The 16,589-nt window shown below is 54.6% G+C and overlaps 7 protein-coding genes across 7 annotated transcripts; 5 read left to right on the top strand and 2 right to left on the bottom strand.

Moving 5' to 3' along the window:
- The first annotated feature begins 819 nt into the window (after positions 1–819).
- Positions 820–1,981, top strand: BDY24DRAFT_386729 (uncharacterized protein). Its single transcript, XM_076640144.1, has one exon. The coding sequence runs from the start codon at positions 1,215–1,217 to the stop codon at positions 1,776–1,778; it is 564 nt and encodes a 187-aa protein (XP_076497535.1). The 5' UTR covers positions 820–1,214; the 3' UTR covers positions 1,779–1,981.
- A 915-nt stretch (positions 1,982–2,896) lies between these two features.
- GET3 (guanine nucleotide exchange factor GET3) lies at positions 2,897–5,286 on the top strand. Its single transcript, XM_076640145.1, has 12 exons — positions 2,897–3,051; positions 3,157–3,169; positions 3,282–3,299; positions 3,366–3,433; positions 3,513–3,566; positions 3,646–3,730; positions 3,809–3,905; positions 4,040–4,190; positions 4,308–4,415; positions 4,553–4,691; positions 4,826–4,980; positions 5,086–5,286. The coding sequence occupies exons 1-12, from the start codon at positions 2,956–2,958 to the stop codon at positions 5,116–5,118; spliced, it is 1,017 nt and encodes a 338-aa protein (XP_076497536.1). The 5' UTR covers positions 2,897–2,955; the 3' UTR covers positions 5,119–5,286.
- Positions 5,287–5,745: 459 nt separating this feature from the next.
- On the bottom strand, positions 5,746–7,545 carry BDY24DRAFT_414577 (uncharacterized protein; the record flags this gene model as incomplete). Its single annotated transcript, XM_076643331.1, has 6 exons — positions 5,746–5,807; positions 5,884–6,175; positions 6,266–6,326; positions 6,450–7,003; positions 7,088–7,408; positions 7,507–7,545. The coding sequence occupies 6 exons, from the start codon at positions 7,543–7,545 to the stop codon at positions 5,746–5,748; spliced, it is 1,329 nt and encodes a 442-aa protein (XP_076497537.1).
- Positions 7,546–8,020: 475 nt separating this feature from the next.
- TRM1 (tRNA (guanine26-N2)-dimethyltransferase) lies at positions 8,021–11,015 on the bottom strand (the record flags this gene model as incomplete). The annotated part of the gene is made up of 13 exons (XM_076637369.1): positions 8,021–8,246; positions 8,325–8,443; positions 8,513–8,582; positions 8,665–8,737; positions 8,809–8,956; positions 9,046–9,217; positions 9,301–9,449; positions 9,537–9,588; positions 9,672–9,735; positions 9,802–9,911; positions 10,068–10,238; positions 10,322–10,477; positions 10,744–11,015. 13 exons carry the CDS (start codon positions 11,013–11,015, stop codon positions 8,021–8,023), a joined length of 1,782 nt encoding a protein of 593 aa, XP_076497538.1.
- BDY24DRAFT_37423 (uncharacterized protein) lies at positions 10,728–11,979 on the top strand. Its single transcript, XM_076638391.1, has 2 exons — positions 10,728–11,379; positions 11,458–11,979. The coding sequence occupies exons 1-2, from the start codon at positions 11,088–11,090 to the stop codon at positions 11,787–11,789; spliced, it is 624 nt and encodes a 207-aa protein (XP_076497539.1). The 5' UTR covers positions 10,728–11,087; the 3' UTR covers positions 11,790–11,979.
- Positions 11,980–12,917: 938 nt separating this feature from the next.
- BDY24DRAFT_414580 (uncharacterized protein) lies at positions 12,918–13,821 on the top strand (the record flags this gene model as incomplete). The annotated part of the gene is made up of 5 exons (XM_076643332.1): positions 12,918–12,981; positions 13,073–13,191; positions 13,317–13,334; positions 13,438–13,457; positions 13,536–13,821. 5 exons carry the CDS (start codon positions 12,918–12,920, stop codon positions 13,819–13,821), a joined length of 507 nt encoding a protein of 168 aa, XP_076497540.1.
- A 551-nt stretch (positions 13,822–14,372) lies between these two features.
- Positions 14,373–15,532, top strand: BDY24DRAFT_386753 (uncharacterized protein). The gene has a single exon (XM_076640146.1). It carries the CDS (start codon positions 14,697–14,699, stop codon positions 15,516–15,518), a length of 822 nt encoding a protein of 273 aa, XP_076497541.1. The 5' UTR covers positions 14,373–14,696; the 3' UTR covers positions 15,519–15,532.
- Positions 15,533–16,589: the final 1,057 nt, after the last annotated feature.

Below are 16,589 nucleotides of genomic sequence, written 5' to 3' on the forward strand. Positions count from 1 at the left end.
AGAGGAAGAACTTTTGCTGAGCGGCGGAGAGGGGAGCGGAGGGAGGCTGTTGGGAGGCAGAAGAAAAGAGAGGGTGTGAAGGGTGAAGGCGGGAGGAAGGGTGAAGAGGAGACGATGCAAAAACGAAAGTAAACGAAGAGGGTGGGAGGAAACGAAGGGTGGAACGAAAGAGGAGAGAGAAGAGAGAAAACGAGAGTCAGCCTCGAGGTTTTGGGGAGAGCAACGAGAACGATTCGAGAAGTTTGGTAGGAAGTAACGAAAAACAGATCGAAGCGAAAGAAGGGAGGAAGGAGGTGGGTGGTTGGATGGGCGAGTCGGGAGAGACCTCTCGTCGTTGAGAAGAAACCTAGTGCAAGGGAAAGGAAAACCCACGTCGGGCTCCCTCTCCAAGTTCTCCCAGACAAAAACGACTGAAACAGTCTTCCCCAAAGCTCGTCCTGCCCTCCTCTTCGTCTCTCAACGCGTGTTTACATCCCTCGTTCGACACCAAAAGCCATCTCGAAACGTCCTCATCTTCCCTCTATCGCAAACCTGAGCACGCTAAACTACAAGAAGAAGAGAAGTAGTACTCACACCTTCGACCTTAGCTCTCTTAGCGACAGGAGCCTGGTAGGCTCCTCCGTAGTTCTGCTGCTGCTGCTGGAGGAGGTGCTGCTGATGCGCTTCTCCCACCTCCTCCGAGTACTCCCTTTTCAACGATCCCGAGGTGCTCGCAGGAGGGTAGGCGGCTGGAGCAGGAGCGACGGGATCGAAGGTCGTCTCCGCTGGGGTAGGGAAGGCTGCTGGGAAGGGAGCGGGAGGAGGAGCGAGAGGGTGGGAGGGAGGAAGGTCGGCGGGAGGAGGAGGGAGAGGGTATCCGTTCTGCTGCTGCTGCTGCTGAGGAGCGTACTGCTGCTGCTGTTGTTGTTGCTGAGGAGGAGGAGGAGGAGCCTGAGCCTGGACCTGAGGAGGAGGAGGTTGGTAGTAGTTGCTGGGAGGAGGAGGAGCTGGAGCTGAGGGTTCGACCTGAGGAGGAGCGGCTGCGACGACGGAGAACGAAGTCGAAGGAGCCTGTTGCTGCTCCTGCTCGTGGATGGTAGGAGGAGGAGTAGGGATCGAGTGTTGCTGTTGCTGTTGCTGGTGCTCGTATCCGTTCATCGAGGACTCCTGGATGGGAACTTGAGGCTCTCTCTCGGGTTGGACGGGAGGAGGAGGGAGGTAGGCTGAAGGCTCGGATGCTGGTGCTTGGGCAGGAGGAGGAGGAGGAGCTTGTTGTTGAACGACTGGTGCTGGCGAGTATTCCTGAGCTTGGGGAGGAGGAGGAGGAGCTTCGAAGGAGGAGGAGGGAAGAGGAGGAGGTTGTTGATGGACGATCGCCGGAAGGGGAGGAGCCTCGTATTGAGCGATGGGAGCAGCCGCCTCGACGACCTGAGGAGCTGGGGAAGGTGGTTGAGGGATTGGGGAAGGCGAGAAGGATGGTTGAGGAGGTTGTTGCTGAGGAGGTTGGAGGGAAGTTGAAGGAGCGTCCGACATGTCCATCGGTTCAGGCTCGTGCGAGTGGATCTCCTCGTGAGCTTGGACGACTTGTTGTGGTGGCGAAGGGGAGTGAACGACAGGTTGAACGGGCGAAGCCATCATCTGAGAAACCGACAAGGCTTCTGGATGGGAGGATGGAAGTTGTTCAGGTTGAAGGGAGGAGGAGGGAGGGAGGGAGGAGGAGGAGAAGGACGCGAGCTCGACCGTGGGAGGAGGAGGAGCGAAGGGAGCCGCTGGCGATGGCATCCCTCCTTCCTCCCTGACTTCAACCGTCCTTTGCTCCTCAACCACGGAAGGTGCGACTGCGGGGGGAATGGGAGGGTACTGGGGATCCATACGGGCGCGTAGGTGAGAGGTAGGAGGGGGAGAAAGGTGGATGGGTCGTAAAGGTGAAGAAAAGGGAAGGTGAAAAGCGAAGGGAACTCGCTCGTCGACTTCAAAAGGGCCTTCGAGATTCAAAGCGGAGGCAAAAAAAACCCAAGCGTCGTCAAGGGCGTCAACCATTCACATCCGGAAATTCATCTCGTTCCGTCTCCCATCTCGGCTCATCAGGAATCCAAAGGAGGGTTTGTGATTTTTTTTTCTTGAGGTGTCGCGGCCTCGGCGAGGGCTGAGGGCGGTGTGGAAGAGGCGGTTTCGAGCTCAGCTCTCCCTCCCTTCTCCTCCCTCCCTTCCTTCCTCTGAAGCAGCTCCCCTGCACGCCCTAGACACCGGAGACGGTCTCTGACGTGTAGAGTATACCGTCATCGAGGTCCCTGTTTCGATCTGCGGTCGGGGTTCGACGTGGGAGGAAGAGGGAGAGCAGGAGGAGGAGAAGCTTCGCCGAAGGGCGGTCGGAAGAGTTTCAGCTCGTTGCCATGGATAGAATGCTGCCAGGTCCAGCAAATCGAATGAACTTGCTTTCTTGATCTCTCCTGATACTTGAGTTTGAGAGGAATTTCGATATGAGTTCTAGAAGACGAGTTCTAGAGGGAAGAAAGGAACGACGATCGTTGAGCATCCTTCGACAATTCTTCCCCCTCCTGTTCCTCCCGTCGAAGTCGTTACTTCAGGAAAGTCTCCCCCAGACGTTTAGCATGCCAACATCTACCATCTCTGATAAGTCGATCCGAAAATCTGCTTTCAGGGACTCTACAAAGGGCCGCCAGTTGGACGAGACGACGCCGACTTCGGGAGCTCACTGCCGTCCTTCCTCCTTTTCCTTCTCCCTTTCTTCAACTGCTGCAGCTTGCTGAATCGAGCTTCTCAGACTCAGAAGCACCTTCAGACTGAGAGCTCTCGGAAAATATAGCTCGGAAGCAACGGTGAAGCCCTGCCTCTGCAAGCTCGAACGGTTCTCCTCGCTTCTCGTTCCTTCTCTCTTCCCTCCTCTCAAACACCCATCATCTCCCCTTCTCCCCTCTTCCTTCCTCCCTCCACCTTCCAGTTTCCCAAGACACGATGGCCGAGCCTACAATCTCTACGCAACTGATGGAAGCCGAGGAGGATATGCTCCCTCCCACGCTTCAGAACATCCTCGATCAACGATCTCTCAAGGTGAGCTCGCGCACATTCCCTCCCCTCCCCATCGCCTCGTCTTTGTGCTCGTCCTTGATTTCAAAGCTGACTCTCTTTCGTCCTTTCCCATCTTTCTTGATGTAGTGGATCTTCTGTGGTACGTTTTCGAGCTCGGAGGCGAAGGAGGGACGGCAAAGATGAGCTCGAACGAGACGGCCAACGAAGCTGACCTCGTCCCTCCTTCTTTCCCTCGTTTCGTTGCTGTTCAGGTGGAAAGGGAGGTGTCGGTCAGTTCTCACACGCCATATATGCACACTCGATAGCTCAAGCTAATGCCCTGTTTCGTTTTCTAGGTAAAACCACCACGTCCTGTTCACTAGCAACCCAACTCGCCGCGTGTCGAGAATCCGTCCTCCTCATCGTTCGTCTCTCTTACCCTCCCCTCAGCTCCTCATATTCTATCCCGAGCTCAAGCTTGCTTTCTTTACGATGCCTTATAGTCCACCGACCCAGCCCACAACCTATCAGACGCCTTTGGACAGAAGTTCAACAAGGTCAGCTCACCCTCTCCTTCCCTTCCCCTCCTCTCCTCCTCGTCGTCTCTCCGTCTGACCTTCGCCTCGCTCAATCTAGGACGCTACCAAAGTCAACGGCTACTCGAATCTTTTTGCTATGGAGATCGACCCTACAGGATCCATCCAGGAGATGATCGATAACTGTTCGTTCTCGTCAATCTCGTCTGGTTTGCGCTCGAGCTGACCTTTCCTTCGTTTGGTCGGTCGTGTTCGTTCTTCAGCCGACGCCGGAGGAGGAGCTATGCAGTCTATGATGCAGGATCTCGCTTTCGCTATCCCTGGTGTGGATGAGGCCATGGGTTTCGCAGAGGTTATGAAGTTCGTACCGTCCCATCCTTTCTTTGAGCTCACAGCTCACTCGTCCCTCCCTTCTCCTTCAACGTCCGAATCGAGCTCTTCTGTACGAGAAGCTCAACCCGACTGACCTCTTCATCTCTTTTTTTTGTTTTCAGGCACGTCAAATCCATGGAGTTCGAGGTCATCGTCTTCGACACCGCTCCCACTGGTCACACCCTTCGATTCCTCTCGTTCCCTTCCGTGCTCGACAAGGCTCTGGGGAAACTTTCAGCTCTCGGAGGAAGGTTCGGTCCTATGCTTCAGCAGGTGAGTCTGATCGTGTCCCTGCTTTCCCTTCCTCGTCTTTGGGGGGGGGGGGTCGAGAGACTTCGAACTCAGCTCGCTGACCTCGAACGACGCGTTCCCTTTCTTTCCTTGTCGCAGATGACCAGCATGATGGGAGGAGGAGGAGCACCTCAGGAGGACATGTTCGCCAAGCTGGATTCGATGCGAGCGGTCATTCAGGAGGTGAACACTCAGTTTACGGATCCCGTACGTTCCAATTCTTTCCCCTTCCCTCCCCTGCTCTCTCTCTCCTCTTCGTTTCAATCCGTCCCTTTCTCCTTCCTTCCCCTCGATCGCTGACCTTTTCCTCGCTTTCGCTTGTCCTCGTCCTGGGTTCACTTCAGGACAAAACCACTTTCGTCTGCGTCGCCATCTCCGAGTTCCTTTCGCTGTACGAGACGGAACGTCTGATTCAGGAGTTGACCAACTACGAGATCGATACCCACAACATCGTAATCAATCAGTTGCTTTACCCTAAGGAGGGTGAGTCCTTTCTCCGTTCTCTTCCCAACGATTCAGTTCCGAGCTTTCGGCGTTCGACTCGACGCGTCTCCTCCTCCCCTTCCAAATCTCTCACTTACTGACTCCTCCTCCTTCCCTTTGCCTGAATCGTTCAGGATCTAACTGCGAGCACTGCTCCGTCCGTCAGGCAATGCAGCAGAAGTACCTCCTCGAAGCCTACGACCTCTACGGCGCCGACTTCCACATCGTCAAGCTCCCGCTCAAGACGGAGGAGGTTAGAGGAGCGGAGAAGATCAAGGAGTTTAGTAAGGTGCGTCTTCCTGTCTTTCTTCCCTTTCATCGTTTTCTCATCGAAGAAGAGAAGGCCGTCGTGCTGAATCCGACGTTGTTTTTCGTTCGTTTGGGGGTTGCGCAGATGTTGATCGAGCCTTACGTGCCGGAACCTTAGAAGGGTGGATACACGAGTGGAGAAGAAGGTGGGGAGAGGTTCGAGTTGTACTAGACTTTTTTGGTTTTGAGGGGTCAGACGAGAGACGAGACGAGACGAGGTCGACTTTGGCTCGGTCGGGCTCATCGGGTTTGAAGCTTTGTATAATCATCCACAGTTGCTTTCAAACCTTCTCTCTTCCCTCCTAGGTAGATGGCTCGCCCAACAAGCTCAGGCGAGTCGTTTCAAGAAAGATCATCGAAGAGAACGAGAACGAGAACGAGAACGAGAACGCGTCGGCGTCATCGACGTCAACCCTCGCTCAGTACCTGTGCCCTCGTCCTTCGTACCCTCCTCGTCCCTCAAACCCTCCTCCACCTCCTCTCCCTTCAAACCTACCAGGTTCTCCTCCACACCCTCCTGGACGCCCATTCCTCTCCTCGAACCTCTCCTCCGTCCTCTCCTCTCGTCGTCTCCGCGGTCACCTTGTTCGCGGTGAGAGGGAAGCTTTCTGGGATCCAGGGAGGCGATGAGAGTAAGCGAAATGTTAAAAGCGTGAGATAATAGAGCAGAGCAAACGAGATTGAAAAAAAGAGAGATCCCGCCCAACACCCCTTGCTCGACGCGTCGAGGCTGATCTAGATTAGCTCACTCCTCCTGCCCTTCCTCCGACACAACGTTCTTCTTCCAGAAGTAGAAGGGACCACTTGCTGTGGAACCGAAGAGAAGGAAGCTCGTCAGATTCGATTCAAGAACCAAAAGAACGAGGAGGACGAAAAGACTCACGCGAATGAGGTCCCGGATGCGCCTCGCTCCAGATCCCTACGACCCCTCTTTTTCCTCCTATCCCTCCCATCTGCATCCCCTCGAGCTTCCACTTCTCGGAGCCTCCGTAGCTGATGACGTAGGTGACTCGAACTTGAGGAGGGTTGTCGTTCGTCAAACGGACGTTTCCTCGCACCTCTGATTGGACGGGAGAATTGCTCGTTCCGCTGAAGTGGATACGGGGGAGGGTAGACGAGGTTGCTGATGGCCGAGCGCAGGTAGGGACGAGCTTGAGGTGCATGAGGTCGCCAACCTTTGGGAAGAGGGAAAAGTAGAAGGGAAGGTGATCAGCGAGGGTCGAGTGGCAGAAAAGAAGGAACAGAAAGAGAGGAGGAAAACGTACCGCCTCTTCGACTCCGACTAGGGAAGGTTTTCCTCGTTGTCGAGTGAGTTCAGGGTAGTTACTGAGAGGAAGAAACCAGGCGAAAGGTAGGTCAGCACGTCGAATGGACGGTCGGTTCCTCGACGCGCTCAAGGCTCGTTCGTGACTCGAGAGAAACCGCGTCGAAGCGAAAAAGAAGACTCACAAAGTGATGTAGTCACTGAAGTCCACGAAGGAATAGCAACCCACCCACTCTCCACCCCCAATCCCAGCCCAATCCCAGTCCCCACTCTTCTCACTCGTCCAAATCTCCTCCCTCCTCGGAGCCGGTCTCGCATGCTCTGCCCTCCAAGGCCAGGGAGCATGACATGTCTCCTCGGGATCCCAAACCTGGCCTTCCATCCCTCTGGTCATATTCCAATGCTGAACGACGTTCAAAGCATGAACGACCTTGAAGTCGATCTTCCCCTCGGGCGTCTCGAGCGAGCCTCGAGCGGCGGCGATGGAGTAGACGATCTCTCGAGCTTCGTTGAGGAGATTGTCGTACGCTCGAGGTGATTTTGGGAGAGGGAGGGGAAGGAGGTGGGCCATGAGTTGATGGTAGACGGGTTGGGTTTGATCGGGGAGCATGTGAAGGGTTGGGAGGGAGGAAGGGAGGGCTGAGACGAGTTTGGGGAGGTTGAGCGAAGGCGTTCCAGCTGGAGGAGCGGTGAGGAGGAGGTTGAGGAGAGCTCGGTAGTTGAGATCTACTTGGTCGGCCTGAAGGTAAAGCAGGAGAAGGAGAAGAAAGTCAGAAAGGGAAGGACGAGCAAGGTCGCCGAGATTCGAGAACGATTAACGAACCTCTGCCCGAACCAGATCCATCCTCCCAGCTTTCCATTCCCTCAAAGCTGTAACACTCTGACGAGCTCCTTCCCTCCACTGATATCTCCGATCTTCCTTCTCCAACGCCAGCCTCTTTGAACGAGCTGAACCGTCCTTCGAAGGAGGAGGTCGAAGATCCCAAGCCGAGATGGAGGGATCATCGAAAGAGGATAAGTAGAGCGTCCTCCAAAGACTTCCGTCGTTCCCGTTTCCATATACGAGCTGAGAGAAGAAGACGGAGGTTTGGGAGAAGCTGGCGATGGCGTCGAGGGGGAGGAAGGAGAGCGTATGAAGGATGAGCTGGGGAAGGGAAAGGGAGGAAGGAGAGTGGAGGTCAGCCCTCGTCGACGGCTGGCTTCAGAGCGAAGGAATCAGGCCAAGAAGAGTGATGAACGAACCTCTGAGGGCAGGGTCTCCAAGCTTGGAGGGGGAGACATGTCCAGAGAAAGAACTGAGGGTTCGGAGGATGTGGTTGGAGGGCGAACAGGTCAAAAAAGAGAGGAAGGCTCGGCCTCGAGGAGAAAGGTGACCGGTCATCAGTAAGCAAGGATCGAGGTTCAGCCAGATTTTTCAGTCGCGAGAGGACTAAAGGCTAGTAATTGATGTCTTGGTGATTCCTTCGTGCTGGAAGTCTTCACGAATTTCCCAGAATTGGGGAGGAAAAAGCGTGCACTCGTCGTCGCGACCTCTTTCTTCTTCTCCTCTTCTTTTCCTCTCGCTAAGCATCTCTAGAACATACAATAGCAGAATCACAAATTAAGCGTTCATAGCAGCCTCCTCGTCGGCCTCCTGCGCCGCCGTCGCAGCAGCAGCAGCAGCGGAGGCCTGAAGGGTCGCTCGAAGCACATCCTCTTCCCTCTCCTTCCTCTGGTCCAACCAATACAACGAGGGGAAAACGAAGTCAGCACTGAATCATCCGACTTCAACTGACATCTCGGGAGGACGCAAAAGAAAGCTGATCGTGACGAAACTCACCTTCTTCGGCAGCTTCACCCCATCCTCATCTCCCTCGTCCTTCTTGGTCTTCGCCTTCCCAGCAGGACCCCAGTTGACGGCCGGGTTGATCTGGTATCGAACGAGCTTGGCTTTCGAGATGTGCTTGTCGAGGTCGGGATGCAGAGTGAGGTTGATCTCGTGGCTGAGGAAACAAAAAGAGGGAGGAGTCGTCAGTCGAGAATTCGGACGCGACGGACGGAGGGAGGAAAGAGGGACGAACGTGATCTCCTTGGTGATGAGAGAGTACGAGGGAGAAGCCTTGGAGACGTTCTCGAGCTTGACGGGAGCCTTGTCTCGAATGTAGGTTCGGAAGATGTCGTAGACGAAGGAGAGGGGAGCCTGCGAGGAAGGAAGAGAGAGGTTCAGTTTTCGGAAAGTCGAGGAAAGGACGATAAGAAGGAGACTCACGTCGGTCTTGAGAGATCCGGATGCAGCGTGAGATCGAGAGACGTCGTATCCTCCGTGCAGGATTGCCGAACTGTCGAGAGGGAAACGAAGGGCAGAGGAGGGTCAGGAAGGGTCTCGACTGCGAAGAAGATTCAAGGGAGGCATCGACTCACGCAATCTCGTTCATAGGAGGGCAGCCACATCTGAAGATACCCGAGATCTGACTAGGATCGAAGTAGAAAGGTGCTACGAGTTCCTGCAGAGGAAAGAAGAACGACGTCACGTCAGTTCACGCGTCGAGTCGTCGAAGAAGAAACGCGTCGAACTCACCTCCTTCGCCATCGTCACCATTCCCTTGATCCTCGGAACGGTACCGAATTTAGACTCGTTCTCGCTGACATGCTTCAGCACCTTCTCGCAGAACTCCGGGTCGTGGAGAGGTCCAGTCCAGAGGGGTCCGACGAGCTGTCAGGAGACGCGAGGAGGGAAGAGAGGATGGTCAGCGTCTCGCCACCTCGAAACGCTGGGAGTTTGAGAGGGACCCGAGAGCTCACGTGGTGGTTCGAGTTGCACTGCTCGCACTTCTGTCCGACGGGAGGTCCGCTCGAATTCTTGTACGTGTAGTTGACTCCCTTCCCGTTCTTCTGCGAGCTCTCTCCGACTCGACCGAAGTTCTGGGTGTGATGGGATTCACAGCCGTTGCAGATGTAGACGGTTCCAGTTTTGCTAAGATGACGAAGACGAACGGCGAAGATAGATCAGCAAACGGAAGCAAGAGCGCCGAAAGGAAACGAACGGAAAGGACGAACCTGAAAGCCTGCTTGACCTGGAGGGGGGAGGAGTAGATCCTGAAGAAGACTCGCATGTAGAAGTCGATGGAGAGGGAAAGGACGGGGACGATGTATCGACCGTATCGGGCAGCGATTCCAGATGCACTGGCGAGGAGAAGTCGAAGAGCCTGAGAAAAAGAGACGGGCAGAGCTCGTCAGTTTGGGAGACTTCTGTCCTTTAGTGTTGAGATTGGAGTTCAGAGAGGGTGACTCACGATCTCGTGCGAGTACACGGCTCGACCTGAGACTCCAGCGTAGTTGGCGAAGCTGAACGGACGGACGGAGGGAGGGGGTCAGAAGTCAGAACAGGTGTCGTCTCTTCGTAGAGACTCGAACGAACAGCCACTTACCACTTCTCGGGGTAGTTGTGGCCAGCAGAAACAGCCATGTCGGTACAAGTGATGGCGAGAAGACCTAATCAATCGAAAACAGCGAGTTAGTGAGGAAGAGGGAGCACGCGACGAGAAGACTCGAACTCACCTCCGTCGGCAGTAGCTTGAATAGCAGCGTCCATGAAAGGAGCGGCGGTTCCATAAGGATCCAGATCGACACAGTCCACTCGGCTAGCTCGGTGGTTGTACATGAGAGTGCTGGGAGAGGAAGGAGGAAAACGTGTCGAGAGCTGATCAGCATCTCGGCCTCTCCCAGCAGAAAGTCCTTCCTTCTGACCCAAGAAGATGCGACCACACTCCTCCCAAACTAAGAAGAGCCGCTACCCTCGATGGTGGAGGAAACTGAGGACTCACCAAGCGTCTCCCTCTCGAACTCGAACTCGTCCCTCCCAAGTCTCTCCCTCGACGACTTTGGCTCCCTCCACGGGTTTAGGCTTTTCCGACGAAGGTCCGACATCGTTGAACTCGACATTTCGGCGCATGGCCTCAGCTGCTGTGGGTGAGAGGTCGTTGGCGATCACGTATCTAGGGAAAGAGAAAGGGAGAAGACGAGGTGAGCTCGGTCTTCCTCGTCGAGGAGAGAGCAAAAGAGAGAGTTTGGAACTCACTTGATACCGGGGATCTCCTTAGCGTATCGAATGGCTCGAAGACCAGTGGCAGAGAGAGCTTCGAGGATGACGAACTCTCGAGGGACGAACTGAAGGGGAGGAGAGGAAGGAAGGAGCGAAGGGAAAAGTGAGCTCGAGCTCGAGGATTTCAGAGGGCTAGGCCGAAGGACTCACAGGTCTAGGAGTAACAACCTTTTCAGGAGCCTGAGGAGCCGTGGAGGTAGAGGGTCCAGCTTCAGGTTCTGTTATGTGAGAAGGGAAGGAAACATAGGTGGTGAGCTCTCGTTTGAAGGAGCGTCGAAGCTCAACTCGGCGAGGAAGGGGAAGTCCAGCTTTTCCTCTCCTCCCGCTGTCCGTCCATCAAGCTGCTATTCCATCGAGCTGACAATTCTGTTCCTCGTCGACTTGGAACTCGCAATCACTCACCAGTTCTTCCCTTCTTGCTCGCCCTCGGCCCGCTCGCCTTCTTCTCCTTCTCTGCGAGCCTCCTCTGCTGCTTGAGCTCGTAGTCTCTCTGAGATTCCTCCTGCCAGACCTTCCCCCAGGTGCTGATGACTGCTACTGATAGATCTCGGTTGAACTGCTGGATAGGGTTGAGGAAGGCGGTGTTGTCGTCGGGAAGGAGGATGGTCGTGCTCTGCTCCGTGTAAGGGAGGAGACCGGCAGGAACGACGCGATTGAGGGGGGCAGACATCCTTCGAGCGTAATAGAGAGCTACTGAGGGAGCTATTCGAGAAATGGTGACTCCTTGAACTCGTCTGTGTTGATGGTTGGAGATCAAAGAGGAGGGAAGGGAGCGAGTTCGAGTCGTCGAGGCTCGGACGCAATTTTCGAGTCGAGCTCACCTCTCCTTCCCTTCCCTTTCTTTCCCCAATCCACGACCAACCGAAACGAGACATGTGTCCTCTTCTACGCCCGAGACCAACCTTCGAGTGCTCTCCCTCATCCTCGCCCCTCATCTAGGCCTCGTCCATCCCAAAGGGCTTTCGAACGAAGCCAAACATCGCATCTCCACTTCTCCTTCTTCTTCTGCCGGCCACCACCCTGCCCTTCTCTTTGTGAGTGCATGTATATCATTCACAGCCGCGTTTCGGGTAGATCAAGAGCTGACTGACCCCCTTCATATCCATCGAAAGCTCCAAAAGTACAGCGGCGGCGGGCCTGGGAAGATCTTGAGCCTCGATGGACCTCTCCGCCTTCCCTCCTCCTCCCTTCCCCTCTCGCCTTTTTTTACGTCGTCCGATCCTTTCATCGCAAGATAGCTTCCGGCTGGGGAGATGAAGAGGATGAGAAGGGATCAGAATTCTTGATAGACGGAATCCTCTCACGTTCGAAGCTGCTTCTCAAGATCCCCGAAGGGAAGAGGCCTTGGGGATCGCTTGACCTTGAGGCCATTTCTGGCGAGGACCCAGTTCGGTTGGGCTGGAGGAGTTGCAAGGCTCGAGGTTGTGAGGTGGCATGGTTGTAAATGCGATGAGGCAGTTGAGCTTGGAGAGTGCGATGGGATGGAGGACGCCGTGGCCGCTTCATTTTTGATCTGCTCGAACGTGAGTTCCGCTGATCTCTCTTCGATCTGACTGCTTCCCATCCAGTGTCGAAACGCTGCCTACTGCTCTGAGCGTACGTACCTCCTCCCGAACCTACCTCGTCGCGTCGCTCGCCATCGTTCTCCCTCTTTGTCGATTCCTGAGCTGACTTGCCTCTCTTCGTCTCTTCGATCCTCCCACAGGTCACCAACGAGCTCACTGGAAGTTTCACAAGTACCGATGCTTCAAAGCAGCTTGGTGATCTCCTAGTCACAGCGACACCCTCGAATCCCTCCCTCACTCCTCTCCCCTCAACGATGTGATGACCTGGCTTCCTCCTGTGGCATCCGCATGCAAGATCGAACTCGAAATCAGGTTGGATCGAGACTTACGAGCTCTCGGCTGCATATCGACTCAGTGGCTGACCCAGGAGGGAGGAAAAAACGTAGCTTCGCTCATCTCGAGACGCGACGCGTCTTGGAACTTTATCTCTCCGCCTCAGCTCTCTCCTCTTCCCTCTAAGCGTCTCGGAACTGAGCAGCAGAGCCCTTGGTACCATAACAGCTCCCTGGAGTTGCGCTTTAAATCCGGTCGTACAGAGTAGCGGAGGAGAGAGAAGAAGCGGTCATCAAAGAGGACGAAGAAAAAACGAAGACCGAGGGAAAGGGAGAGCTCAATCCTTCCTACTCTCTAGAGCACGACAGCTTCTTTCTCGAGCTTCTGAGAAGTAATTACTGTATCGACTCTGTATAGTGTGCTTTGCATCTCACACGAGCGAGATGAGGGTCCCAGAAAGAGAAGAATGAAGGAAAACCAAAACAAACCTCGATCCGCGATGACGGGCGGGTGAAAAAGGGCGATGCCTTCCGAGTCCTGTCCTGGAGAAAAAGGCTAGCGGCCACGTTTTCATCTGGAAATCCGAACAAACGGAAGGCCGGCAAGATCGTTCAAAAGCCTTCGGAAGTCCTTCGAACCTCTTTCCCTGCAAACTGCATCAATCGACTTTCGACCTTCGTCCTACTCATCGTCTCCTCACCACTCTTCACCTTCCCCAACCCCTTCAAAAGAAGATGTCCTTCTTCAGCTGGTATCATCTCACCCAGATGCATCTCGTTCTGGACGCTCTAGACTCCCGTCAGTTTTCTTCGATCCTCCTTTAGGACGACGCGGGCTGAAAGCTGACTTATTCCTCCTCTCTTCTCTTCTTTTCTTTCTTTCTCATCAGAACGAAGCCTCGAAGAGCCCAACTTCACTAAAAGAGTCATCCAGGGCTATCTAGAAACCAAAATCAAGAGAGGAATGCCCACCCAGCGCGTGGACGAGAAACTTACAGCGCTGGAAAGGGTGAGCTTGATTCCTCCTCCCTCCCTCCCTCTCTCCGAGTTCTCGGACGGGCTTCTTTTTTTCACTCTCTCTCTCGCACACGCTGACTCACCCTTTTCTCGACTTTGCTCGTTTCCTTCTCTCAGGCCCTGGTTCAACGTCGAGTGAGCAACTTTTCTGCTTTCTACTGAGAAACTTCTCAAAACGAGCGGACTTGAACGCAAAGCCCGAGCTGACCTTCTTCCCCTTCCTTCCTCTTCTTCAAAGCTTCTCGACTTCACCAAACAGTTCGTTGATCTCCTTTACACTCCAAAGCAGTCCTCTCGTCTATATCTGACCATTTCTCATCTTTTCCTCTCTTTCAGAATCGTAGAAATTCGAACCGTACTTCAGCTCCCTCCCTCCCAAGTCTTCCCCCTCCAACGCTCCCGTCGCTCCTCTCGAAACCCAACAACCAACGTCCTTCGTCCTCCCACCTACTCCATCGTCGATTCCGCGCCCAGCTACCAGTTGACCCGTCCACCTCCTCATCCCTACCTCTACCTCCCACTTTGTACTTTCAAGAACGAGGAGGATCTTCCCGTCTACTCGCCCTTCGAATCGAATCCTGTCAGAAGGAGGGCGATGTTGGAGATGGAGAGTCTTGTTTAGATGAGGGAAAGAGGCGGATCTAGAGTTACGACTTCACGACATATTTTACGAGTTACTTGCACACACTGTTCACTCTATTCGTTTTGAGAGATCGTCGAAGGAAAGGGTTTGGCTCGACGCGTCGTCGCGTCAGTCTGTCTCAATGAGAGGGAGGAGACCTTTTTCTTCACCCCCGCTCAAGAAGATAGTGATAAGTCAGGTGGAAGAGGCATAGTATCGTCGCGTGAACTAAAAGGTGGGAGGCGAGGGGAGCAAAAGTCCGACACGAGTGGTCGGAGGGGAGAGTCGAGGCTTGAAGAGGAGAGGAGCGGCGAGGCGAAAGGGATCTGGAGCAAAAAAAGAAACAGGGATTGCAGATCAGCGACCGAAAGAGTAGAGCACAAAGAGGACGAACTACTCACCTCAACGGACCGCCGTCGACCCTCCCACCCTCCTCAGCTCCCTTCTTCTTGTTGTTGCTTCGCTCTGCAGTCGCCCTGAGCTTCAAATCTACTCCCGTCTGAAACATTTCTCCTCGAGGACCTTCCCTTGCCGACAGGAGGTCGGGTTCCCGCCTTCTTAAGTTCGGTAGCTTCGCGTGCAGTTGCGATCGGAAGGTTCTCAACCAACCTTCTTCTCCCTCCTCCTCCTTCTCTCCTTGAAAGCAAGTCTCCTCCACCCTCAACTTCCTTCCAGCAGTTACTCGACTGTGTCTCTACTGTAGGGCTGCTCTCTGGTCCCTTCCACTTCTAAGATCAACGTCTCAACGCTCCTCAACTCGACGTTCGTCCGCAAACAACAGCCGACCGCGCGAACCGACCTCCCTCCCTTCCCTTCCCGCCTCCCACCACGACTCGGGATGGATTTCGCTCTTTCACGCCCTTCCAACATCAACTATGGATGCGAGGATGGGTCGAGCAGGTTCAAGGGCAGAGGCAGAGCGAGCTCGTCGTTGGGAGCAGCCACGGCAGAGGAGAGGGAGCACGTCGCCGTCGTCGCCGTTCCGCCCTCTTCTTGGATACCCCAGTTCTGGTTCTACCTTTCGTCTCGCAAGGTCAGTCGCTTTTTCGCACATCCTTCATCGTCGTCGAGAACATCTTGCTGACCTCCGTAAACCCTCGCAACAGACTCGTCCGTGCCGTCCCTCCCTCGGCTCGTCGAGCTCGTCGCCACTGCCTCCTCCTCAGCCAACCGCCACTACCACTTCGACCATCGATACCCTTCCCTCCCTCTCCATCTCAATCGTCGAACCCTACCCCCCTCCTCGGTCGTCTCCCATCCCCATCCCTTTCGCATCGAAAGTCGACTCCCTCGAGCTTGAGCTTTACTCTGCCGATCCTCTCCCCACCCGCATTCTTCCTCCACTCGTCAAACCGTTCAAGTCGTACCTCAACACAACCCTAGACTCTCTTCGACAGATCAAGCATTCACTAGGGAGAAATTCCAGATCGAGGGTGGAGCGGTCGCTCGCGAAGCTGAGCGAAAGCAATCCGAGCGTCGCGTCGTCGGTTCTCGAGGTGTTGGCGAGGTTAGCGTCGGGAGATGGAAGTGGTTTCGTGATGGCGTATCTGGGTTGGGTGGAGGTGCAGGTGGTGGACGCTCGTGATGAGCTGGAGGTGCTGTCGAAGAAGAAGATCGGGTGGGATGCGTTTACTGAGAAGTACACTTGGAGCCGATTAAATCGGCGAATCGGCGCTGCCGATTATTTTGCCGATTAATCGGGCTTTAATCGGCGTTTCGACTCGGCAAAACCTGCGAAAATCGGCGAGCCGATTAGTTGCGGAGTGCCGATTGGGACGTCGCGACGCGCCGAACAATCGGCGAATCGGCGCTCCTCTCCTCTGCCATTCGAGTCATCCTCTACAACTTTTCCGGGCTGGATGTATGTAATTTACAAGCCCCTTTTCGTGCTGGAATCTCTCCTGAGAAAAGACTGAAAGAAAACTCCAAAACGTGTTCAAATCCCCGAAGAAGCACTCTTTTGAGACGCGTCGAGCCTCCTCGTTCGTGGAGACGCTCAGGACTTCGAGAAGGACGCTTGCCGACGCGTCTTGACCCTGATCGAGAAATACCAGAAGAAGTTCCATGAGAGCGACGTCTATCGGGTCGCCATTCGTTCGTCCCTTTTTCCTTCTCTCTTTTCTCGCCCCTTTTCGCCGCTGACCGTCTCTTTCGTCTTCTTTCAGTCCTTCATCCCTCTCTTGATCAACAGTACTTCAAGGCTATGGGTGAGTGCAATCTTCATTGTGTTTAGTTAGTTCCGATTCGAGAAGGGAAGAAGGAGACCCGAGACGCGTCGATGCTCCTTCGTCCGAGATCGAGCTGACCTTTCTTCCTTCCTCTACATCTCCATTCAGATTACACGGAGGAATTCATCCAAGAGATCGCTCGAGATTTCTGGATCAAGCACTACAAGAAGGATGGCGGAGGCGCTCCCTTGGCTCCGACCTCGTCTGGCGACTCGATGAGCTCCATTTTGGGATCTGGTTCCGTACGTCTCTCTCTTCTACCCTTGCCCCAAGCATCTCGAGTCTCATCGCTACGCGTTCTCTTTCTCTCTCTCACTTTTAGAGACTGGAAAGAGCTCGAGCAGCCGCTCGTTCTAATGACCCGAAGCCGCAAGACGCGTTCTGGCTCTGGATGGACCGTGAGTCACAAGTGTCTCTTTTGACCTTCTCCCTCTTGCTTCTCGCTCACTACTGATACTGTGCTTTCCTCTTCTTCAGGAGCTACGGAACTTGTTGAGTTTTTGGATGAGCTCTGTCCTGTCGGATACTGGGGAACCGAGC

The sequence above is a fragment of the Mrakia frigida genome (genome assembly GCF_051309035.1).
Source record: "Mrakia frigida strain ATCC 22029 unplaced genomic scaffold BDY24scaffold_12, whole genome shotgun sequence".
In the NCBI taxonomy this organism is placed as follows: Eukaryota; Fungi; Basidiomycota; class Tremellomycetes; order Cystofilobasidiales; family Mrakiaceae; genus Mrakia; species Mrakia frigida.